General features: G+C 36.1%; 1 protein-coding gene and 1 pseudogene across 1 annotated transcript; one reads left to right on the forward strand and one right to left on the reverse strand.

Annotated features, from left to right (window-relative positions):
- Positions 1 to 6,498: 6,498 nt before the first annotated feature.
- On the forward strand, positions 6,499 to 17,552 carry LOC113507897 (zinc finger protein GLI1-like). Its single transcript, XM_026890834.1, is given in 21 exon segments — positions 6,499 to 6,523; positions 6,626 to 6,718; positions 7,751 to 7,954; positions 8,327 to 8,513; positions 9,385 to 9,528; positions 9,942 to 10,104; positions 10,481 to 10,675; positions 10,852 to 11,016; positions 11,352 to 11,469; positions 11,797 to 11,972; positions 12,198 to 12,296; positions 12,555 to 12,714; positions 12,859 to 12,979; positions 13,316 to 13,459; positions 13,793 to 13,883; positions 14,321 to 14,488; positions 14,725 to 14,865; positions 14,987 to 15,728; positions 15,731 to 15,849; positions 15,851 to 16,653; positions 16,655 to 17,552. Coding segments are annotated over 21 exon segments (4,500 nt in total). The 3' UTR covers positions 17,097 to 17,552.
- A 4,895-nt stretch (positions 17,553 to 22,447) lies between these two features.
- On the reverse strand, positions 22,448 to 23,319 carry LOC113507899 (annotated as a pseudogene).
- Between the last annotated feature and the right edge of the window lie 827 nt (positions 23,320 to 24,146).

Raw genomic sequence — 24,146 nt, forward strand, 5'->3', positions numbered from 1 at the left:
ATTGGCTGACAGAGTTCAAATTGTTGAAACGAACCAAGAATAGAATAGACTGAAGGATAAAAAATCAAACGATAATAGATTAGAGTTTACAATAAAACCTGTTCAATTGGAATAACAATCGACGTTTTCAAATTGTATAATTCATTTTTTATTCGATGTTAAGAAGTCATAAATCTCAATATAATATATAATTAACAGCGTCGTGATCCTGTCAAATGCTTATTTTAATAATATATTAATGATATCTCTGTAAATCATTGAGGTCAATAAACTTAGGTACGTCATAGTTTTGTTTCGGTTATTCAAGTTAATGTCGGGTGAGGTTGGAATAATGTGTGTATTATTGTAATGCAATTTGTCCTTTTATCCGCCCTGTTGTAATCCTCTACGCAATATGTGGCTTGTATAATTTTTTGTTGTACCTATTGTCGAATTTGCTGAAGTTTTCCTCTGAATTTAGTAAAAAGAAATATAAGAAATGGCGAAAGAAACTCAGTATTAATAAGGATAATAGCTCAGATTGTTGTGATATTTACTTCCATCACAGCCGAGGCATGCGATATGAAGAAAGATTGGGCAAGTTTAACAAGTTTGTTCCTCTGAATTTACTCACATCGTGGTAGAAGGTAGCACTATGTTACATAAAAGAAATGCTGAAAACATATGAAAATGATTTTTCTACAGACTATTACACTTATTGATTTGATTCTCATCTCAACATTTTTCGGGATCAAAATTGGTTTCTAAGCAGAATTATAATTAAAATCCATAACACCTTTAAAATGATATACAACTAACACATGCAATTAAACGTCAATTTATTGATTAATTAACATAATAAAACTGTCTTGACGAAATTAATAGTCGAAATGTTCTAAGTCGTGTCAACGCGACGCGGCGTAGGAAGTATAAATCATATGTCACAGGGGTTTTGATGTTTCGAAATCCTTGCTTCACTTCCAAGAAAGTTAATTAACAAGTTAACACGTGTTTTTGTTACGAACGCGAATTTTTCCACATCTGTTGTCGGCGGTGAAATGTGAGATTTGAATTGTTTGCCATGTGTTGAAGTTTTGTGGGTATAGATTCCGTCGTGACACAAGTTGTTAATGATATTAGTATTTGGGAATTGTGAAATATTCTCCAATGAATTGCCTTGTTTTCGTCATGGTTGTAGGCCTTTCAGTAAACAAAGAGTTTTTGAGCATTAACTTTTAAACGCCATCTTTTTTGGAACCTATAAACGTCCGGTGCCTCTTATAAGCGATGAGTTATCATTGATTTGGCGAAAATAATTTAGATGATACAGTATGATGACATATTGATCTCTTCATCTCTTCTTATTCTAACTCTCCCATAACGGGCCTGCTGGAAGAAATTTCTGTTGAAATAAGCTGTGCCTATGTACTATGTGTTCTATCTTTCTTCTTTTCTGTACTCTGTGTGTGTATCTGTGTACATAAACTATTAAATAAATAAATAAATAAATAAATAAATATTTTATAAACTCCTATTTCTTATGAACCAAAACTAAGACATTTTCATACACAACTTACTTCAATATTATTGAATGATGCAACGATTTACTCGTATATTTATCGGTATTGCCCGACTAGGACCTAACCGGAGTCCTTAACATTACTTACTATGAAAAACCTCCTTCTATACCTACACCCAAAGCCTCCAACCTGGTTCCACTTCTTCTATACAAAACAGCACTTAATATTTTCGTAAAAAAGGACCAGTCTTACGAATCGGGACTCAAATGCATATCCACAACTCTCATTAGCAAGCAACGTATAAATCGTCAGTGACATTTTGTTCGCTTATTTATGGACTCCGATCGGTACCCGAATGTGATTTATTTGTACAACCAAATCAAAATGATATTTATACCTTTTAATATTGCGTTTATTTAAACAATTCTCGTAACGTCTTCATGTTGTTTGTTGAGTTTTTGATGTTCAATTTTAAGGTTGCTTCTTGTTCATTTTACTTTTCGTTTATTAGTCTTCTAGGACTCATAGTTAAGTCTTTGTTTAGTTTAAGTTTAATTATCTGTTCAAGTAATGAAACAAAATCTCGCTCTATGGAAGTTGTAGAATAATGAATACGTTAATATAAGAAAATAGTTTTATGTATTTTGGTTTAATTTTCAAGATATTGACGCAAAATACAATTTTGCTATAGATAAATAATATCTATTTTGATATAAGGTATATTCTTTATTTTAATAATGCAATAAAAAATAGAGACATCATACCACTAAATACACAATTGCATTCTATAAATATATAACAACTTCCCAGTCTATTCTCGTCAAACAGCAATTAAAGCTCCCTAACAAGTAATTAACTTAAGCAAAACCGGAAGTACTAACATATGTGCACAGCTTGACGGTTTCAGATTTCATATTTTCCTTCTCTTTCTTACAAATCAAATCACCAATATAACTTGAACTGTCGTTGCTTATGGATAATGAAGAAGGAAGTGTCAGGCTACGCTGGTGGTTAACAATGATTCTGCGTCAATATTGTGACGCCCAATTATCTCTGAACTACAGTAATTAGTGAGGTTGTTAAGAATGTTCTTAATTATAGAAATGTTTGGTTTAATTTAAACATCTGTATACAGGGTAAGAGTATTTTGATAAATGACTTCTTTAATAAAGCACCATTTATAATCTAATTGAATCAAATCTATGAAACTCAATATCAACAGTTAATATACCTAAAGAATACATTTAATTAAAATCTTACGAAAACGATTTCCTAATTTTTCGTACCAAAATCTAGTCCGCATTATAGCATAAAAAATTATCTTACAGTCAGTAACTTAAATTCCAGCTAATCACTTCAACAATCATCAATAAAACAGTAATCACCATATCTAAACCCAAAATAAAGACATTAATAGCCGTTGAGAAAAAAAAAAGATTCGAAAACCTTCTTCAAATTTAACTAGTAACAAATTTAAAACTCACTCAAACCCAGTAGTGGTTAAAATCACAGTTCCAAACCGCTTCCAAGAAAAATATTTAAAGTAAGAAAATAAACGAGAAACATTTATGAATAAATCATCAGCGATCTCGCAAAACGAAATCAAAAGGGTCCATTGGAAAGAGACGGCAAGATACGAAAGGTTAAGGAGTAAGCGAGAGGTCGTTTAGTAGAACCTCCAAGGTGTAATTATGCCGTTAAGAATATAATTCCATGTTGTTTAAACGATGTATGCGTCACATTATAGATTTTTGTTTTTATTTTATGATTGAGACGTTTTCTTAGGGTAGTGATAAATCTATACTAATCTATATCTATACTCTATATACTAATATATAAAGCTGAAGAGTTTGTTTGTTTATTAAACGCGCTAATCTCAGGAACTACTGGTCCAAATTGAAAAAATATTTTTGTGTTGAATAGACCATTCATTGAGGAAAGCTTAAGGCTAAACCATCACGCTGCGACTAATAGGAGCGAAGATACAATGGAAAATGTGAAAAAAAACAGGGCAGGTATAAATCATAACTTGTATCTTCTACCCACGGGAACGAAGTCGCGGGCAACAGCTAGTATTTAATATGTGAGGAAAATGTCTAGTTTGTACATGTTTATAATTATCACTCTATTGCTATACTGGAGGCATGTATAATAAAAAGGTGAAATTTCCATACAAATACCCCAAAATCTTAACCCATGAAAATTAAGTCCGCGCCAATCGTTGCTTAACCTCAATGTATTTTAAGTAGTGTTCTAGCGGCAACAGAGATACATAATCTGTGAATATTTAATGCAAACAAGCTATCACAGTTCAAGAGATACAGTTTGATGACAGACTGATAGATAAACAGAGCCATAGTCATAAAGTTCCGTTTTCATCATTTGGATGCTGAACCCTAAAAATAAACTTTAAATAAGACGTTATTATATTTACATTAGTTTTTATAGCTATGGTATTTGTATTTAACTTCGGATATCTTAATTTTTATATTAATACATTCATGATCTACCGATCTAAAGTCTAACTAATGATATTAAATTACAATGCAATATAACTTTAATATAAAAACCTCATTACTAAAAAATCTAATACAAACCAAATATAAATATAATCATATTGATTATAAACTTTTTATCCACTTAATGCATATATTTTTGGGGATCCGTACTGTATAGGTCAAAAGCCTGCTCAAAGGCGGCTGCCTGTTTGTCTCTCTTTTCGTCTTTCTGTCATCACGTATCTCATGAATAGTTACAGATTAAGAGTTGGGATTTTCAGCGAAGATATATTTATGTTGCCGCTATAACAAATATAATTTTTAAAATGCCTTTTCTTTAGTTCATTTGCACGGAACCCTGTCTTACAAGTCCAACTCGCACTTAAAAATTTTATTAATTTTAGATCTTTCAATCAACTTTAACTCCATCAAAAATTAAATGACGGGTATCTCTCCTTTTTTTATATTCCGTGAACTGGCATCAAATCTTGCACCGACTACCTGAGATAACACTCCAATAGCACCTTCGACCACAGTATAAAAACATCGTTAGTAAGCACCGTTTGTTTTTTACAGTGTCCAAACTAATGATCGTACTAATCGTTTTATGACATTGATGATTTAATGAGAGCAGTTCTTTCCTGTGAATTTTAACGGTGAGGTATGGGTGGGGCTCGACTAGAAAAAACTAAAATTCGGTGCCAAGTAGATTTGTTCGGCATCCGTTTTTGATGGTTTTTGACTCTAAAATACTGAAACTTACTTAAATCTAACAGGTCTTTAAAGTATCTGTACCTTTTTCATTTGCTTAGGAGAACTATTGGTTTTTTTGGGGGAAAATTTCTAGCCTTACTCAAAACCACACGAAAACCCATAACTAAACACAGAAATTATAATTTCCTTTATTTTTATCTAGCCGTGAATATTCAAAATGTTAAAGCCGTAAAAAATACCAACGCCATTACAAATTCACGTCGTAACGCCTTCATCTTGCCGCACATTCGAATAACAACCAAACTCATAATTTACAACGAGTCTCATTAGTATACGCTGTTACAAAGTCACTACGCGCGCGTCCAAAGGCGCCGCCCAACAAAGCATTGACATTCATATATTAACGCTAAACGTGACCACGAAACCACTAGACACAGAACCTCGAGATACTAATTTTACGCCCAATCGACTCGAATAAAAATTAATACATCAAATCAAACGGACTCGCAGAGACCTATCGATACCCAAACAAGTTACTAACATAGTCATTATTCGATATTAAGTCGTACAAAAATGAGCTAAAGACAGTTTTCGAATGTCGTTTTTGCTCGGTTGATGCAATGTCGTTAGGGTGACCATAGCCCCGGTAATGGAATTCGTGGCGGACTCGATTGCCCTCAAATTCGATCGATGATATTTTTTTTTACGTCTCAAAGGACACGAATGTCGTTTTCCTCCGGTTCTCATGGCGATGAAGATATAAAAATTTTGGAAGTCGAGCGGCGCGTCAAAAGCGGACCACATACGTTATAATCGTGGGATTCGGGTATTATTTTGTTGTTAGGTCGTTTGTACGTCCGCGAAATTGTTGGTCGCTGACGCCTTTTGCATCAACCTATTATATTTGGCTAAGCAGCCCGCCTCGGAGCCGGCGAACCGTGATCAACAAATCAAATGTCTTGTTTTTTTTTCCATTCTCAGGACGCTCTGCGTGTTTGTTTTCGTACGCTCGAGATGTGATTATTATGGAAATTTGTTGCTCAAACGACGCCTCCCCGATGATGAGAACATTTAAATTTAGATGACTAATATTTGTAAATATTTCGTTAATCGATTTATGCGATGCTTAATTCGATTTAAACAACCTCAGGTAGAATAACTGTCATTACGGACATTTAAATAAAATACAGTGATTGAGCGAACCGTAATAAGATACTCGTGTTTTAAATTATTCTAATTTATACACAAACACTTTTTACTTGGATTAATTGAGTTACTTTACATACTCTATTTGCATTGAATACAGCCAAGTCATCAAATAAAGCAGTTGCAACATCAGCAAGTCCAGACCGAGTCCAAGTTATGTAGGGTGTCCAATTAACGGCGACATATTAGGACATTCCCAATTTTGTCAGCATGAAATCAGTTCCCGCGAAATAGCTCGTAAAAGACATCCGGTACTACATTAATCACATACGGCGTTAAGCGGCCACTTTGTATTCACAACGGTCCAGACACGGTGACAACTCAATCTCGCTTATTACGGACAAGGTGACTGGGGCCAAGCTAATTTGTGGCCTTTAAAACTGACTATGAAGACGTTTGGATTTTATGTTTATTGATTTTAGATAAGTTGGAACTATTGTATTTAATTTGAATTCTAATAAGTTTGGAATTTGGTCTTTCGGGACGGATATGGTTAAATAGGTTAGGATCGAGTTGTCGAAGAATATTAACCGTTTTAATATTGATATTTTATAGCTTAAAGTTTCCTTTACACTTAAATCATGACGGATGTCCGTCTGTCCATCTGTTAGTGTTTATTACGAGATCATGATTTCTTTACGGAAAATATTGATTTTCAATGCTCATACTCAGTTCTTCCTTTTAAACATGTATTTTATTTTGTTCCAGGTTTAGAGTACTTAAGTGCAGCAAGGAGTCTGCATCCAGAACTCCACGCGGGCAGCACTCTCGCCAGTCAAGATTTTCAACTTAGTTTAGAAGGTGAGACTCTGAAGAAGACTTTTTTGTATTAAAATTATTTTAAGTTTTTATTTTAAGTATTAAGAAATTTCTTCGGTTAAACATTTACACTTTGAAACGAAGTATACATAGACGGTTAGAATGTTTTTTAATAGCAATAACTTTTCATCTTATTTATATCACTATGGGGTATTTCAGTAGGATTGTTTTATCCAATTCAAAACTATTAAAAAAAAACACTTAAACTTCTACGTTGTGCTGATAATAGCCATGAGTTTTAGTGAGTTAATACTTAATTCAACATTGAATTCTCATGAGAGTGGGTATTATTTTTAACAGGACAAATGTTTATATCAAAGTCATGGAGTTCCTAGCACGAATTAAATTTAACTAAAGCTATAAAAACAAAAACCTTAAAAACCCGTTCAAAAACCAGTAGGTACCTACCGAAATAAATAGCCCGGATACGGTTAAATCTACTTGAAAATATAACACAAATTATGATCAGCTAATCATAGTCTTCAAAGCGTAATAGTCAATTTCCTTTTAATCAAATGACTTTATAATACAAATTGGTTGCAGGAAGCTTTATGGACAATTGATGGGCACTCATGAAATAATGAGTTAAATCTATTTAATTAAAAGAACAGATGTATTGTAAATTACAAATATTACTATCACTAAACACACAAATCGAAAATCCATGCTCATATTATAAAGCTGAAGCATATGTTTGTTTCTCTGAACGCGGTAACCTCAAAAACTACTGGTTCGATTTCCAAAATTATTTCAGAATTTGATAGAGTTTTATTGAAGATGCCTCTAGAATATATACCATCACGCTATGAGTAATAGGAGCAAAGCAGCAATGAGGAATGTTACAAATCCATTGCCTGCACTGTAATTCTCACACAGTTCTGATTACAGGGTATTTGAACTGTCGGTATATGTTGAAGAGTTGCCTTTCCATTTCACTATAACTGGTGATAGTAGTAGGCGTCTTCAATTTGTAATCTAGCACTATAACCTTCTAATACTTCTTTTTTTATCCAGGATCAAGAATAGCTTCACCGACCCGGTTAAGACTATCAGGGGGAGCGATAGGAGCTTCCGCCAATCGGAAGAGGGCGGTATCTTGGAGTCCATACTCCGCCGAGTCCTTGGACCTGGCTGCGGTGATCAGGGCATCTCCAGCAAGTCTTGCAGTACGAGCACCTTCAGCTGCCTCCACTGGCAGTTATGGGCATCTTAGTGCAGGTGAGCTATAGCCATTTTAACTAAAAAGAGGAAGCGAAAGCAAAATGTAGCCCTTAGGTGCTATGCTGTCTTCGACATTGACAATTGGAATATTTGGCCAAATTGTCATTTTAAAAGGTTACCTAGCAATTTTTGGAACATGACTGTTAGATAATAACCTGAAACATACCTAATAACTGTTATAATAATAAAATTTGTGGACAAAAAATGTATTCAATGCGTAGCTGAATAAAACAATTTTAGTTGCAATACTAAAGATGTTTTTATGGTAAAACGTTATCATTGTCCTTTCTGTGATTATCTTTAATTTAATATTCAATGTTGTGTACAAATTTTCAATACCGTTTCATTTATCCTTTTCTACTTTTCTAGGAGCAATATCACCAGCGCTGTCCCTCTCGCACGCCTCACTGGCGCAGCAGCTGCTGGCGCGGGGCGGCGTGGTGGGTGGCAGTGGGGTGCTCGCGGGCGGGGTGCTTATGGACCCCGCCCACCAACAGGCGGCCGCTGCTGCAGCGCATCATGCGGCGCATGCACATCTTGTAGCGGGGATTCATAGGTGAGGAGAAAACTAAGAGTGTACAAATACGTCAAAAAATATACAAGTACAAAGAAAATAATGAAGTACATGTTACATCGCAAGTAAAAAGGAAAAATGTAAATCTATGGGAATGTCATTCATTTTCTGGAGCGATTCAATCAGCGTTCGGAGAGAAGGCTATTAACAAGCTCAGGCAATAGAAGCCTGTAAAAAGTCTACAATACCAAAATCTTATCTTTTTGTTTTCTTTATTTATTATGCGGTTACCTGCAATTTATGCCTATCCAAGTAGTAATTTTCCTTCCCTATAGACCATTCTTCGAGCCTTAATATAGGTATTTATGACTAAACTAGAAATTACAACAACGTGATGTAAATATATTGGAATTTATCGGACCTCGATTTGGTTGATTAATGGTTAAAGGTCACTGACACAGCTCAAGCGTGCTTTTGTTATCTAAGATATTATGACTAAGAGTTAGAGGGACCTAACTGTGAGATCAGAAGGTATAAAAAGCCTATAGTATTAGTTAGTATACATTTTGCTTCTCTTTTTTATTAAAACAATGACCCGTAGTAAGAAATTCAATCCTTGTGTCGCGGGGATTTCACAAGCAATCCATTCACATGCACAAAGACTTCAAGACAAATCTCAAATCTCGCACAACCCAACCTGTAGGATTTCTAAGTTAGTTAAAATTCCTTTTTGTCTGAGAAGAAAGAAACTGCAATTACAAAAGCCCTAATTTAATGGACTGATTTCAAATTAATTTAAATATAAAAAAAAAACCTTAAAATATCAAAGTGCTATTATAATGCGTCTAAGTTTCCAACCATGCCAAATATACTTCATCGGTTTAACCATTGACCAAACCATTCTATCACCCAGATCCCACATATCATCACCCACACAACTCCTGATGGGAGCCCCAGTGGACGTCCGACCTGGCCTGACGCTAGACGGCACCCCACCGCAGCATCTTCAGCAACCACCTCAACAGCCTGAGATCACCAGCGTTATGGAAGCTGATAGGTAAAGATAAGCTATATAGAAGAAGATAGAATCAATAGATGTTGCATTGCTTACTATTACAAGGCAAGTTCTTACCTTAGATGATGACCACGTATCTAAGCAGTATGTTTTTATCCAAGATTTACATCATTTCCAGAAGACAGAATATCGGCAGTTCAAAATTCATTAATTCAAGTTTCTACAAAGCCTTTTTTGGATGTCACGTGTTACGCCATACCCTTCATCGGTTCCCAAGTATTCTGGTTGTGAAGAACAGGCAACAGACAACTAAGGGCAACAAACACCACAGCATATTACGCTGTCGCTTCTTTTAGGCTATAATAAAAAATGATAGGCATGAGAATATTACTGAGTTTTAAAACCATTAAGTAAAGCTCAACTGTAGAACTATAATAACATTGTCATTTTTCCAGTGCATCCGGTATGACCCAGCGGAAATCACCTCAGGGTTTGATGGGACATAGAGATCACCACCACAGCAACAAACCCTTGTCAGCTGCAGCGGAGAGCACGGTCCATGATGGTCTTGACTCCAAGGATGAACCTGGAGACTTTATTGAGACTAATTGTCATTGGGTAAGTACTTAATCTAATTAAAACTAGAATTTACTAATTTATTTTTAATTTTGCCATGTTTTTCATTGCAAGAAAAAGGAATTCCTTCCATTTTGAACTGGTATTCATATTTATATTATTTATTTGCATTTCACAAAGTTTACACAGATGTTACAAAATGGGTTAGAGCATTTGTGGACCCTGTAGGGCAGTAGCAAATTAATCTTATATCTAAAAATTATTGCTTATATCTAAAAATTTACTTTATATAATTTCATATTCCTATCCTAATTTCTAGGCGATGGATGAATCCAATGCTTAATATTCTGAAAGTTTTCAAAGGCATCCCAGTAGTATGTATGCAATTTATTAAATTTTTTTTTGTGTTTTCTTTCAGGTGGACTGCAAACTTGAATTCCCAACACAAGATGACCTGGTGAAGCACATCAACACTGACCACATCCACGCCAGCAAGAAGGCTTTTGTCTGCCGCTGGGTAGGATGTTCTAGAGATGAAAAGCCTTTCAAAGCTCAATATATGCTGGTCGTACATATGAGGAGGCATACAGGAGAGAAACCTCATAAGTGTACCGTAAGTTTCTTATCTCATTATCATTATCAGTTTTTGGCCTTCAAGGTTTGGATATGTTTTTTACCATTTTTGGGTTACAAAAGTGGCTGATCAATAGTAATTAGGTTTAAACATCTTCTTGTATGTTTATCAAAACCCATTTAAAGTCTTTTAACCAATATTTTTCTGTCTTACAGTTCGAAGGCTGCTGCAAAGCATACTCAAGATTGGAGAACCTGAAAACACATTTAAGAAGTCACACGGGTGAAAAGCCTTACACCTGTGAATACCCTGGATGTGCTAAGGCCTTCTCAAACGCAAGCGATCGAGCTAAACATCAGAACCGAACGCATAGTAACGAGGTATGTACACTTTATAAAAGCTATAATTTGTATTTTTTGATCCCTGTCGCAAAATGTAGTGATTTCAATTTAGTTTGTTTTTTATTAAAGGTGAGTACAGTAACTTTGAGTGTTCTTAGACATGTTAGATAAAAGTCGGTCGAGACATTTAAAAGTTTTAGGGGCTTAAACTTACTTCTGTCAGGTTTGTTTTTTTCAACTTGTAATATAATATTATGTAACTTCACGCTTTTTTACTAGATTTACCAGAACTTTACCATAGTGAATTATTTTTACTATTGTAATAATAGATGTAAGATGTGTGTTAAATAAATAAATATTTTTTTTTATTACAGAAACCCTACGTCTGTAAAGCACCAGGGTGCACAAAGAGGTACACTGATCCGTCATCATTAAGGAAGCATGTGAAGACAGTCCATGGAGCTGAATTCTACGCCAGCAAGAAACATAAAGGTAAACAAAGCTACAAGCTTCTTTTTTTTATTTGATCACTTTTGTCGATGATTTGTCGAGTGAATTGATCAAGAGTACAATTTTACTAGCCTGATGTTGGATAGCGAACTTTTTAATCTTTATTTTGTGTCTCATACACACGATACTTCGCAATATCTTATTTCTAAAACTTGAAGACTGATTCTACTGCTTCAAGTAATTTCAAAAGTCAATAGTGTTACATGTATGCCCAACGGAATTGAAGTCCCTTGCATCCACTAGAGACCTTCAACATAAATTCTATTCATACAAAAAAATATTCCTCATATGTATACTTGTCGTTTCCAGGTTGCAGCCGTGGCGACGACTCAGCGGAGTCTGGTGGTGGTGGCGCTGGCTCCTCCCCACGCTCCGAAGAGGGTGGTGTACCACTCACTGGCCGTGGTCACACCTCCTCTGCCTCCGTCAAGAGCGAGAGTCCTGCTTCTCCCATCCCTCATGGATTACACACGCCTGCTCATCAGGTAACCTTAGTTATAATATTTAGGTATTTTAGGATATTCTATCTTACCCACCAGATTCATTACAGGATCTGAATATGGTCAGGAAGCATGTTACAACTGACCAATATTGATGGATAAGAGTACGAAGCCGAATATAACATGCTAGTTATCACACTTAGCAGTAATACTCTTTCTTTGGTTATTCAGAATTCATTTGTAAATTTGACGTGTTTTTTTTTTCAACAGCTTTCAGCTCAGTGTGGTGGAGAGCTCGACTTTGGCGGTTCTGGTCTTGGAGGTTTCGGAGACGAGAATGGTGCTCCTTACTTCAGACTGGATGGAGAGGTAAGCCTTGGTTCTATCAAGAAGTTCATTATGTTAATCAATTGAAGAACATTTTTATTTGAATTCCCATTGGTAGTTTAATAAAAGCGTCACTCTTAATAGTAGACAATTTAATGATCCTGAATGGACCTTCCAATGGAACCATAACAAGATCCTTATTCTTTTAGATTAGCAATACATGAAACACTCGCTTCTTCTATCAGCATATTCAGTGTCCTGGCAATTATACCTTTCTAATAAACTATTCCTTCTCTTCAGGTGGAACAAGAAGTAGTCGGTGAGGTTGGACAGCTGCCTCTGATGCTCCGCGCCATGGTAGCTATCGGTGAGCCTCGGGCCCACCACCACGCGCCGCGCTTTGGAAACAAGATGGCCGTCGCGAGGTTAATGCCCCCACCACATCCTGATATTGGTTCAGGTTAGTTAATATTATTGATTTTTTTATTTTTATGCACTGCCTTATTTCAATTAGTCTAGTTATTTTTAAGTGGTATCTTAAATATAATAGAAGTTTTGGTATTATGAATGAGGTTTTGATTTATTTTTTATGTTTAATTCCCAGGCGGAGTCCAAGGTCGAACAGAATTGGGTAATACGAATGTGGCTGTGGAGTTGAAGACAGGAGTTCCTAACACCAGGCGAGATTCTGGAATCTCTTCTGGTAGCAGCTTATATAGTGCGAGGTAAGATATTTAATTTAATTAAACTTAATTCATCCTAATTAGTCGTGTTTCAACATAAGACTACCAAAAATAAAAATCTTGTGACCTATTAGTTTATTAATTATACATATTTGCTTTCTTAATTTATTTGTTAATTATGAGGTACGTACATATAAAAAAACTGCATTATACTATGTCAAACTTCTTTGTAACTATTGCAATCCGAATGTGGATTATACAAACAATTTGTTTATCAAGGTTTTTAGCGAAGAGAAACCAACCAACCTCCAACAACCCAGCCAAAATTAAAACATTTTCATTACACTTAGTTCATGATTATCATCATCTCGTTCACAGGTCATCAGACATATCCCGTAAGAGTAGTCAAGCGTCAGTGGTATCCGGCGCGGTGGCTACCACCACAGGCGTCGCCGGGCCGCAGCGCCTTGTCTCACAACATACTACGGTGTACGACCAGCTATCGCCTGACAGCAGTAGAAGGTATGTGGAAATAAATTAAACTTAGATTAATATATTTTTATAAAAAAAATCCCAAACTTTAACACAGCGCCATCTAGTCTTAAATATTTATAAATATATTACTATTTTAGAATAATTACATCCCAGATACAGAACAAGTGTCCTGCGTGTCTTGGGTAGGAATCGAAGCCACGACCTCCGATTGAATAGTCAAGGCTACTAACCACTTTACACACGGGCCAGTCATTGAAATTTTTATTAAAAAAAAACCAATCAATTTAATGTGGTCTAAGGTCAGAACTCTGGAGTTTCTTGTGCACTTTACTTAATTCTGATTTTATTGCTATTTTACAGATCTAGTCAAGTGTCGTGTGTGGGTTATGCGCCAGCGCCGTCTTCAGCTCTCGCTGCCGTTCAAGCCGTTAGAACATCGCAAGGCAATCAGGTACGTAAACTCCTCTATCATGTATCAAATTATACTAGACTAGTGTAGATATTTTTTCGTGTCAGTTCAGTGAACTCGCAAAGATTATTTTGTATATATTATGTTATAAGATAGAATAAGCTACATATTAGTATTGTTATTGTATTGTTTTTTTTTTTTTTTTTTTTTATGGATTTAATTAATGTTATCTTTAATTTAGAATATCTTGTTTCTTTATTGTTTAAATTTTATAGTAAGTAACTAGTTATAAGTAAAGTGCCTCACTAACGCATTAGGATATAAGCCTGTAATGTTAGTGATAAGGTGGAAAAAAATAAATAAATAAATAAACAAAAAAATAAAAAAATTATTTCCTGAAATACATGAAAATACTCTTATCATAAATTTTATAATATTTTTGTGTGTACAAATTTCTCAACTTCTATATTATTTTATAGGCCGTCCTCCTTCGAGGTGTGACCTGTTCGGAAGTCAGGGCTGAGGAGTTGGCGCTGGAGCTGGACCCCAACGTGCAGGTGAAGGAGGAACAGAGGAGACTGTCAGAGCAGTCAAACCTCAGCGACCAGGCGCAGTACCAACAGTATCCTTGTGGGACTGATGGTGTGGTAAGAATCTCTTGGTGTTCTTTTCAAAATTTGGGGACAAGTTTTACTATGAGAAAAACTTTTGCGTAGCGGATGAATTGAAAATGACAATGAAATGGAATTACTTGATATTTATTGCGTTTCGTTATCAGTACATAGCCGGTAGTGCTTAAAAATTAAGCTGAACGAACCTGTAATCAATTATCTAGATTCATGAAAAAAGGCCAGTGTTCTCATGTAACCGAATTATTTTGCAGGGCGACGCTCCATTCCCGTTCAAGACGGAGGATGACCAAGACACGGTGACGTACAAGGAGTCCCGTTCGAACTCCACCAATACCGTGGTGATCACCACCGCGCAGGTCCATCACCCCAACCAAGAGGTCAATCTGGAACAGGTAAACTATTTGTACAGTATCTTGATCATTTAACAATTAATTAAGTATTAAAAAGACATCAAAAGATGAAACGAAGAGTGATTGTTTTTTTACATCATTAATTTTTATTTCATTTTTTCAGGTTGCCGAAGGAGAAATGGTGGAGAACAAGCTGGTTATACCAGATGAAATGATGCAATATCTTAACCAATCAATATTGGCTACGGAATCGGTAACACCAGCTAAAACTGACTCCACTAACCAACCTGAGCCGGAGACCCCAACCGCAGACAAGGAAACTGCTACCAAAGACAATACCGCCAGTGATATACCTAATACAAACAATTCCAGTGACAAAATCAGTGACGTAGCTACGAGTGATGATTCTCTACTTAAAAACTTAGGTGCCATAGGAAGTGATCTCAACATAAGTGATATTCCAGTCGATTTAAGATCATTAGACGTTAGTATGTCGGGAAATAGTGGATCATTATTGAACTCAAAGTCACCCGATGATAAAGGGACTCCCCTACAGGAGCAAGTTATACCAGAAGTTGCTGCAGACAAGTGTGAGAAGGAGTATACCAAACCGCCGAGCAGCAATGTGTCTACAAATCCTTTGCAATCCCTTCAGACAATGACAGCAAACCAAACAGAGCAGACGAACAGGATGCGATCAAACCAATTACCTCAGAAACAGAATACGATGAGTCCTAAAACTGTAGTCATGAGTCAAAATGTTTTAAGTCCTCAAAACTTAGCGCATAGCATGCTCAGTCCGCAGAGTCTGCCACACAGTGCCATGAGTCCTCAAAGTGTCATGAGCCCTCACAACGTGCACAACGTGATGAGCCCTCCGAGTATCTATAACGTCATGAGCCCTCAAGTGTAATGAGCGTGATGTCTCCTCAACACAACGCGATGAGTCCACAAAGTATGCAATCTTTAATGAGTCCACAAATGCCAAATCAGATGATGATGAGTCCAAGACACAACAACATTGGCCAGTCCCATGTCGCAAAATATGGCTAGCCCTATGGTAAACTTGGCCAGTCCTATGGGTCAAAATATAGCAAGTCCTCATAGTCATGGAATGCCAAGCCCAATGCATCCGGGACTGCAAAGTCCTATGGGCCAAGGTATGTCGAGTCCTATGGTTCAGAACATGCCTAACATGTCAATGAACGGACAAGTACAGAACCAGAATCAAATGATGAATATGAACATGAACCAAGGCCCACCAATGCAAGTCAATCAAAATTACATGAACCACAGAAACTGCAACACGAAGGTCCAGAACAGAAATAACATGAACCAATATAATCAGAACTATAACCAAGCTCCACCATATCCAGTTCAAAACCAAAATGTAATGAGAAGCCAAAATATGCAGCAGTACCAGATGATGCAGCAATACAATCAGAATCAAATGCCGATGCATCCCATGAGCAACCAGAATATGGCATACAACACGCAAAATATGAACTACCAGCCCGTCAGCTACCCCAACCAAAGCAACCAAATGCATCCACTGCAAATGTCAAGATCCTCGATGATGAGTGTGGACAACAGCGGGAATATGAGTCGAGGGACGATGAACAACTACTGTGAACAGCAAAACCAGTGTCCTCCCATTCAGAATCCCCACTACAACCAAAACATGCAGTATCCCCAGCCACCACCTTACAACTCCGTAGTAAACGCTGCCAACGTGATGGGTCCACCACCTCCTAAGAACAATCACCAATACAACCAGACAATGCTGAACAACAACCAGTATTACAACCACCAGAGGCCTTACAATCAGTGGACTACCCCGGAAACCAGTCAACAAGCACAACATGCAGAAATCTGTCCAAAATTCCGTCAACATGTCCACAGGGAGTCAGAAGCCCATCAACGGAACTAGGGTCTCAATAAACCAGATGAAGAATGAACAGACTGACTGCAGTATGAACAGTTTGAGGGGTCAAAACAATCAGGCTAGTGAAGTACAAGTGTGGGACATATCCCAGTCCCAAATAGAAGCAAATAATGGTAGGAAGAAGAATCAAAATGCCAATACGATGCGACAGGAAACCTATCAAAGAACGTTGGAGTACGTTGAAAGTTGTGAGAACTGGAAGAGTTCAGAAATGGTGTCAAGTAGTACCCATCCTCTACAGGGAGGTGACAACATGGTTGTTAACGACCTTCAGACCTCCCTGTCTTCATTTTACGAAGAGAACCAATACCTCCATATGATACAATAGTCTAAATCCTTCCCCATAGAATCTCAGTGGTAAATTAAATTAAGTCAAAATAAATGAACAATTATATTTAAGTAATATTTTGGCAGTTGTTGTAATTAATATAGATTAAGGTCCTGTTGATGGTGCACATGAACTAAAGGTTGTAAAAAACTATTCTCATTCCGAGACTGATTAATTTTATATATAAATTTTAAGGTCTGTCGCTTTTGGCTAGTACAGAGTAGAAATGGATTTCTATCAAGTGCTTTGGATAACTGGTATTCTTCTACATGCGTTAATGACAAAAAGTTGCTCAAATGTATGGACCTGACATTTTTCTGTTAGAAGTAAATAGTACATGTCAATTCCATACATTTCAGCAATTTAATCAGCGTCAAAACTGCAGAAATGTATCTTGTCTGAAAGCTAAGTCTGAGTCTAGTAATTAAAAAGTGGCAAATTAAAAAAAAATCTGACAGGAGAATTCAAATATTTTGATATATTGTTAAACAAATAGTTGAATAGAAACTTTGAAATAAAGTACATTAGTTTTATGACGGTTGTTTAAAAAGACATGTTTTTACGCAAGAATGTAAATAATTGTTAGGTAATGTCTTCCCAGTAGTACTATTAATATTTTTGTTTAAGTACATGAATATGTACAAGAGATAGTAAGTGCCTTCATAATGTACATAATGTTACATTGTACATAACATTACAAGGATAACTGTGCCTTAATAAATTGTTAATTATTCCGTAAAATCATTTTGGGATCTATGTGAAGGGTGCGGCCTGGTCCATTAAGTAATAGATTTTTTGAACTTTGTATTTTTATGAAATTTATCTTTTTTGAATTGCTCTTTAGTCAACCAATTTTATTTACAAAAACAGCTTATTTACTTGCGATGTTAATTTTTCCGGGCAGAATGATTTACATAAAACTAGCTGTTGCCCGCGACTTCGTCCGCTTGATAAGAGGAATACGTAGGAGGGTACTATAAATTAAGTTGTAAGCCTATCTTTCAAGTTGAATCGAGCTGCATACACGGCTTAATGTAAAGGAAGCGGGCATCGAAAGACTAAATCTGATCACACCAGGCCAAACCCTAAAGATCTCCGTACAATAAGTGATCTTTGAGATTATTAGATAGAAATATTAAATAAAAAAAATAAAAAAATTGTACAAAATAGACACCTTTTCTAGAATTTTTACAGAATTGTTAAATATATAATTTTAGTTTTAAAAATTCATTGTAATTAGTTATAATTATACTTAAAGCAATACGAATCTTTGTTTTATAACATGGAATCTCTTACTTTATTCGATGAGATTACTAGTTTGTAAGTATTGTTAATGTTTATTTAAATCCAATCAACGCACAATGATTGTAATAGATGGAAAACTGTGTATTTCTAATAAATTATTTGTTTTTAATGTTTGTAAATCAAACTGGACATCTGTGACGATATTTTAATGAAACTATTAAATAAAATTTTCTTATTATGAAAGTACAGGGTGATTTTATTTGACTAAATTCGTTTTGGTACCTGAGCTATAAATAAACTTAAAAGGAGCTTGTAAAAAAATATTTACTCGAAGTGCACAAAATCTAATTATTCTTTGCATGTATCATACGTATCTGTATTTAGGCATACAGTAGTAAAAAAAATATTATCTTAACTACATAGTATTTAAATATATAATTCGAACAGAACTAAACTTTTCTCCAATTTCAGTATTTTAACAATAATGATATATTTTAACGATAGTCCCACAGAGGCTTCAACTTTCTTCTTAACAAGTATTTTATTGACAAATTCTACCAGAAAAAATTAGGACAAAAAGAAGTCAAGGTCCTCAAATGAGTCCACATCTTGGCACAAACTCTTGAAACCAAAGAACAGATGTCAACAGCATACGTCACGACTCAAAAAGCTTTTAGCATGTCACAAGCATTTCGCAAGTTCAAAGTTCAGGTCTCGTAGTTGAATTTGATAATGTAGGTGCTGTGAAAACAGGCGATGACTGCCGGCCATCGTAGACGCAGGCCTGAGGGCGATGAGTGATGGGCCATGATAACCTTTTTGACGAATTCATTCAATCAATAAACTACATTAATGTTTTGGTTTACCTCGTATTTCATTTTGTCCGATTGGTGTCATTTTCGTCATAAGCCCATACCTGAACTTATATTCGCTTTATCTAGCTTTAGCTAAAAAAAACACAGACGTAATTTAGTAAGTTTTCATTATTACATCGGTTACTTTTTTTCTTATCATACCCACAACATTACTGAAACAACGTCAATAATGAGGATAATGCCTCAAAAGTGGAAGTGTGAATTTCCTTACCAAAATTGTACCTAATATCTTACCTATCTTATTTTAACGAAAGCTGAAATTCAAAGCAGAAAACTGAACTGTGATTCAATCTCTTTTGCCTGACTCAGCTTTTGATTCCTTCTGTTCAACTCCAGACTTGACCCGTAAGTACCTAATTCTAATTACTTCTTACACACCTAATAATAACATAATATTTGATTTCTAGTTCTTGTCATATCCCAAATAAAAATCCAGTTAATCCCAGTTCGAAGCGGCTTAACCAATACAGTTTCATAGACCCATTTTATTGATACGTCTGCTGGCAACGTATTCCAAAATAATATGGTCTATTTTAATTCTGCCCCGATGACGTCACACCATGGAATGTAAACTAGCGGGCCACTATTTTTATATCGCTATTCTAGACTTTTGTGTGGACGTTCGTATTTGCAATTTCCATTGTTTTTTATTGAGATATCTTTTAGGATTTTTTTGGAGTAATTTATTAGAGCTCTTTGAAGTCGCTATTTGAGTGGATTTGATGTTGTTCTGCGGGATAAGAGACATACGGAACTGTTCAATGATGATTTTTTGCGTTTATTTTTTGTATATTGATGTCATCGTCATTAGCTTAGCCTTTTCCCAACTACGTTGGTCGGCTTAAAGTCCTACTGCAAGCAGCTGAGTTCGAGTATTGTTCAAGGAGCGACTGCCTATCTGTCTTCCTCAACCCAGTGTCTTGGGCAAGACCATACCCCTTAGTAAAACTGGTTTTCAGACTTTCTAGCTTCTAACTACGTTTAACAACTTTCAAAGATTAATAAACACGGAGGAGCTTGTTATAACATGATGGTAACTCATCCACGTACTGACCGAAACAGGCGTTATTTAACTTATGATCGATCAACTTGTGCAGTTGTGACATTGTCACAATCTCCACATCAAAAAGACATTATTTAATTAAACAGATAAAACATGCTTTATTAATTAAAAACAATACAGTATATTACTAATTAATTTCTGTTTTTAGTTCCCTAAGAATCACTTGTATATGCGGAGATTCGAATCTAGATCTAACCTTAGACTAGACACTTCAGTATTCACATATCACTGACTATTGTCATCTAGTAATATATTTCACAGAAACAAATAAAATTCAAAGCAAATATTTGTGCTATGACTAATTTGAACTTGTGCCCAACGACCAACAATAGATTCATCATTAAATTCAATAATAAATACATATATCATTAGGGACTATAATTTTGACAGAAAGTTATACATTCAAAGCGGAACGTTGGTGATTCCATTAAGTAATTTCACCCTTTTACCGGGTGGGGTTACAAAAATATTTAAGTTTTTTTGATAACGTTTTTTTTCTAAGCTGGGATCGAACCCTCGACGCGTTGTGTACAATGCATTTAGCTTGGTGACCTTTACCTCCCGGCTATCAGTACAGTTAGCCCATTATCGTCACACCCACAGTTGTTACAAAGGTTTCCGTCTACTAGAAGGCTGTTGATGAAATTCACGTGATATAGAGTTGAGGGTTAGTTTTAAATCTAACAATTTAAGACCACCATTAAAAAATATCGTGATTAATATACGGCCCTTAGGCAATTTATCAGTCGTCTCATCAATAGCCCATAGCAATAGCTTATATTACCAGCTGGATGCCTCGACCAACACCTGTCTTACCTTCACAATATATTTAGCAAGACAAAAATACCACACCAATTAATAGCAAGACATTGCAAACAAGACAAACGACTCGCGGTACCTTATGCCAATGAACAATTTACTTTCTACATTCAGAACTGGTTATAATTAGAACGCTTTAAAGTTCAAAATTGCTTGGCTGAGGTCAGTAACTACTTTTCTTTCATATTTTACTTTCTCCCTTCGAACTCCTTCAGGATGTTTCTTTAGACGTAAGTTGTTCGCGAAGCAATTAATTTGCTTCTAGAAGCTGTATTCTACTGGTGATCTCATAGTCTGTACAAATGTATTTGTATCAAACTTTATAATGCAGTTTTGAGTCAGTCCATTCTTTATAAATTACATTGTTTTTTAAATGTATTTGACGATGATGGATGTCTGCTTTCCAAAAAACTAGAAAATGATGTGATTGCTATGTAGCTCAAAATCTCTTAATGTAACTATTCCTTGGAAACACCAATAAATATTGAGTCCATCAAACAAATTTGAAACGGAAACCATGACGCAGATATCAAAACAACATCCACAAGTTCACATGAAGCGAATATTTTCATTTTACGCATCACACTAAAAGCTGTTACCGAAGATGTTTCTAATGAACGATAAATACAAGTAAATGATAGAGCAGTCGCCTTGGCCAGCAATCGGTATTAACTAAACGAAATTATCGCACACACTCTGCCGAACTTTGCAAAATGGCGCTTACGTAAAACCTCAGGCACATGAAACATTGCGCAATCATAACCGAGCCAGCGACGAATATAAAAACAGAGAAAAACAACATTTACCAAGGCGATTAGAATTCGGGATTCATCATTTATTATAATATAGTATATACAATTTCACAGTCAATTGATAAATTATAAATTTATAATGCACTTCCTTCGTACGCGTGAGGCGACGTCGGCCGCGTGATTTCTATAATTTATGGTTATCATGTTTAGTAGCAGATGGAAACGAAAATATCTCGAAACTTGTTCGCGCCGTTGAAAGAATTATCCATTTTACAAAATTTTCTGCGCTTTATATCGATACGACATATGACATGTGGCTGTATTTAAATGGTCGCCCTGCGCTGCAGACTGTTCTCCGAGGATGATTTCAAATTTCAACAGTCGTCACAGGAGGAACTCAGTTGCCTTCACAATTAAATATATGTAAATGCGTCCGTACCAGCGGTATATGTCATCATTTAATTCAAAGTAACAACCATGTATATGCGATAAGCCTCAGTAATTTTAGAGTGTTAGGCGTTCTGAAAAGGAAATAATATTGTGAGAGACTCAGCTGTTTTCAACTCCTTGATGTCCACTGGCACTCATGAGGTGTGAACTGACCGCGAGTATCAGCCCACTAGGACAGCGAGAGGGACGAGGATACCGACCACGACGGCGGCCAACGAAGCTATTTTGTACTTGTGCTTCCGAGCATTCACATTCATATACGCCTCGAACCGGTAGAATCCATTCACGTCGTAATTCAGGCGCTGGTACTCCCGCAGCTGGTTGATGAAGCCGGGGTTCGGGTTGATGAACCTTCGCCGCTGCCGCACGTACACAAAAGCTTGCTCAAACGTCAGCTTGTATTTTTCCATAATATACGCGATGACCAGTGTGGCGGATCTGGATACTCCGAAGTGGCAGTGGACGAGAACGTTTCCTTTTGGAGTCCTTCATCGATGAAAGCGTTGGCCATAGGGAAGTAGGGCAGGAGATGGGTTGAGGAGTGTCGTAGGCCTAATGAAGAGGGTGCTGATATTGGTATCAGCGAAAGTTGATTTCGGCAGCCGGTGAGCCTCAATGGTGAGCACATGGGTGATGTAAGGCGTCTAAGTACATTTTTGTCCGCCGCGGCTCTTGCATTGCTTAAGTAGAGACCAGGGATGACCTGGCTATAACAAGCTTGAGTGCAGAGGTCTATCTTGTGGTATATCGCTTTGCGGGACAGTTTTTTAGTCCGGTGAAAGCCACAATAGGGTTCGGAATGCTGAGAAGGCGACAATGAACGCGCTTCTCAACATCACCAATATTAACCCTCTGACACTTATCATAGTAGTTAGGTACCTTACTAAGTTTCACATTGTTATGGACATTAACGATTTTTTTGGATTTTTAATATTTATTACAACTTGTTCACCGAATTTAGTTTTGACATTTATGAAGAGTAATTTGACAGAGGATTTAGTTTTTTACTGTCAAGTGTGTTTGCCAGCCATCTTATCAAAGAGTATAAAACTGATAAGCTTATCTGCAAATGATTTGGAAAGTTGTTATAGATATCTTCTGAAATACAAAATAAATCAGTTATTTACAATTTCGCTGTACCGCTATCGTTTCAGCTTTAGTTAATTGTATGTCTACCTCAACCCGTAAGCAGTATGTGAATCCAATATTTTTTTTACTAATTCTCTTGACACCAATAATATTATTTTTAATGAGTGTATTGAGATACTAAGATTATTTATAGCCTAACTATTATTATGGTTGATATTCGAAGTCTGTAAGTACCGATGAACGTAACCCCTTCTAAAAGTGTCACTTACTTTGACATTTTTCTGAGAAATATCTTATTTGAATAACATTTTAGTTGTATTCGGGAACCTATGGCGTAAAATGACCATGCGTCTTATCCAAAATTTGTTTGTAATAAATCTCAATGCAACTATAGTCTTATTAACCGATGCAACTTACATAAATTAAAGTAGATATATATCCCGCACCTGCATCAAGAGCAATAATAAAAATAAATAAATGCGGACAACATCACATACATTGTTCTGAACCAAAGTAAGTTGCTAAAGCACTTGTGTTATGGAATTCAGATACAACGAAGGTACCACAAAACACCCAGACCCGAGACAATGTAAAAAGTGCTAATTTTTACATTGACCCGACCGGGGATCGAACCCGGGATACCTCAGAGCTAGCGACACCTGTGAAAACCGGTGCTCAACGCCACTCGACCACGGAGGTCGTCAAAGCAAGCAATTTTACAATAGAAAGTAAATGAACGCTGAAGACCTAACACTTA

Source organism: Trichoplusia ni, unplaced genomic scaffold (assembly GCF_003590095.1).
Source record: "Trichoplusia ni isolate ovarian cell line Hi5 unplaced genomic scaffold, tn1 tig00003455, whole genome shotgun sequence".
Lineage (NCBI taxonomy): Eukaryota > Metazoa > Arthropoda > Insecta > Lepidoptera > Noctuidae > Trichoplusia > Trichoplusia ni.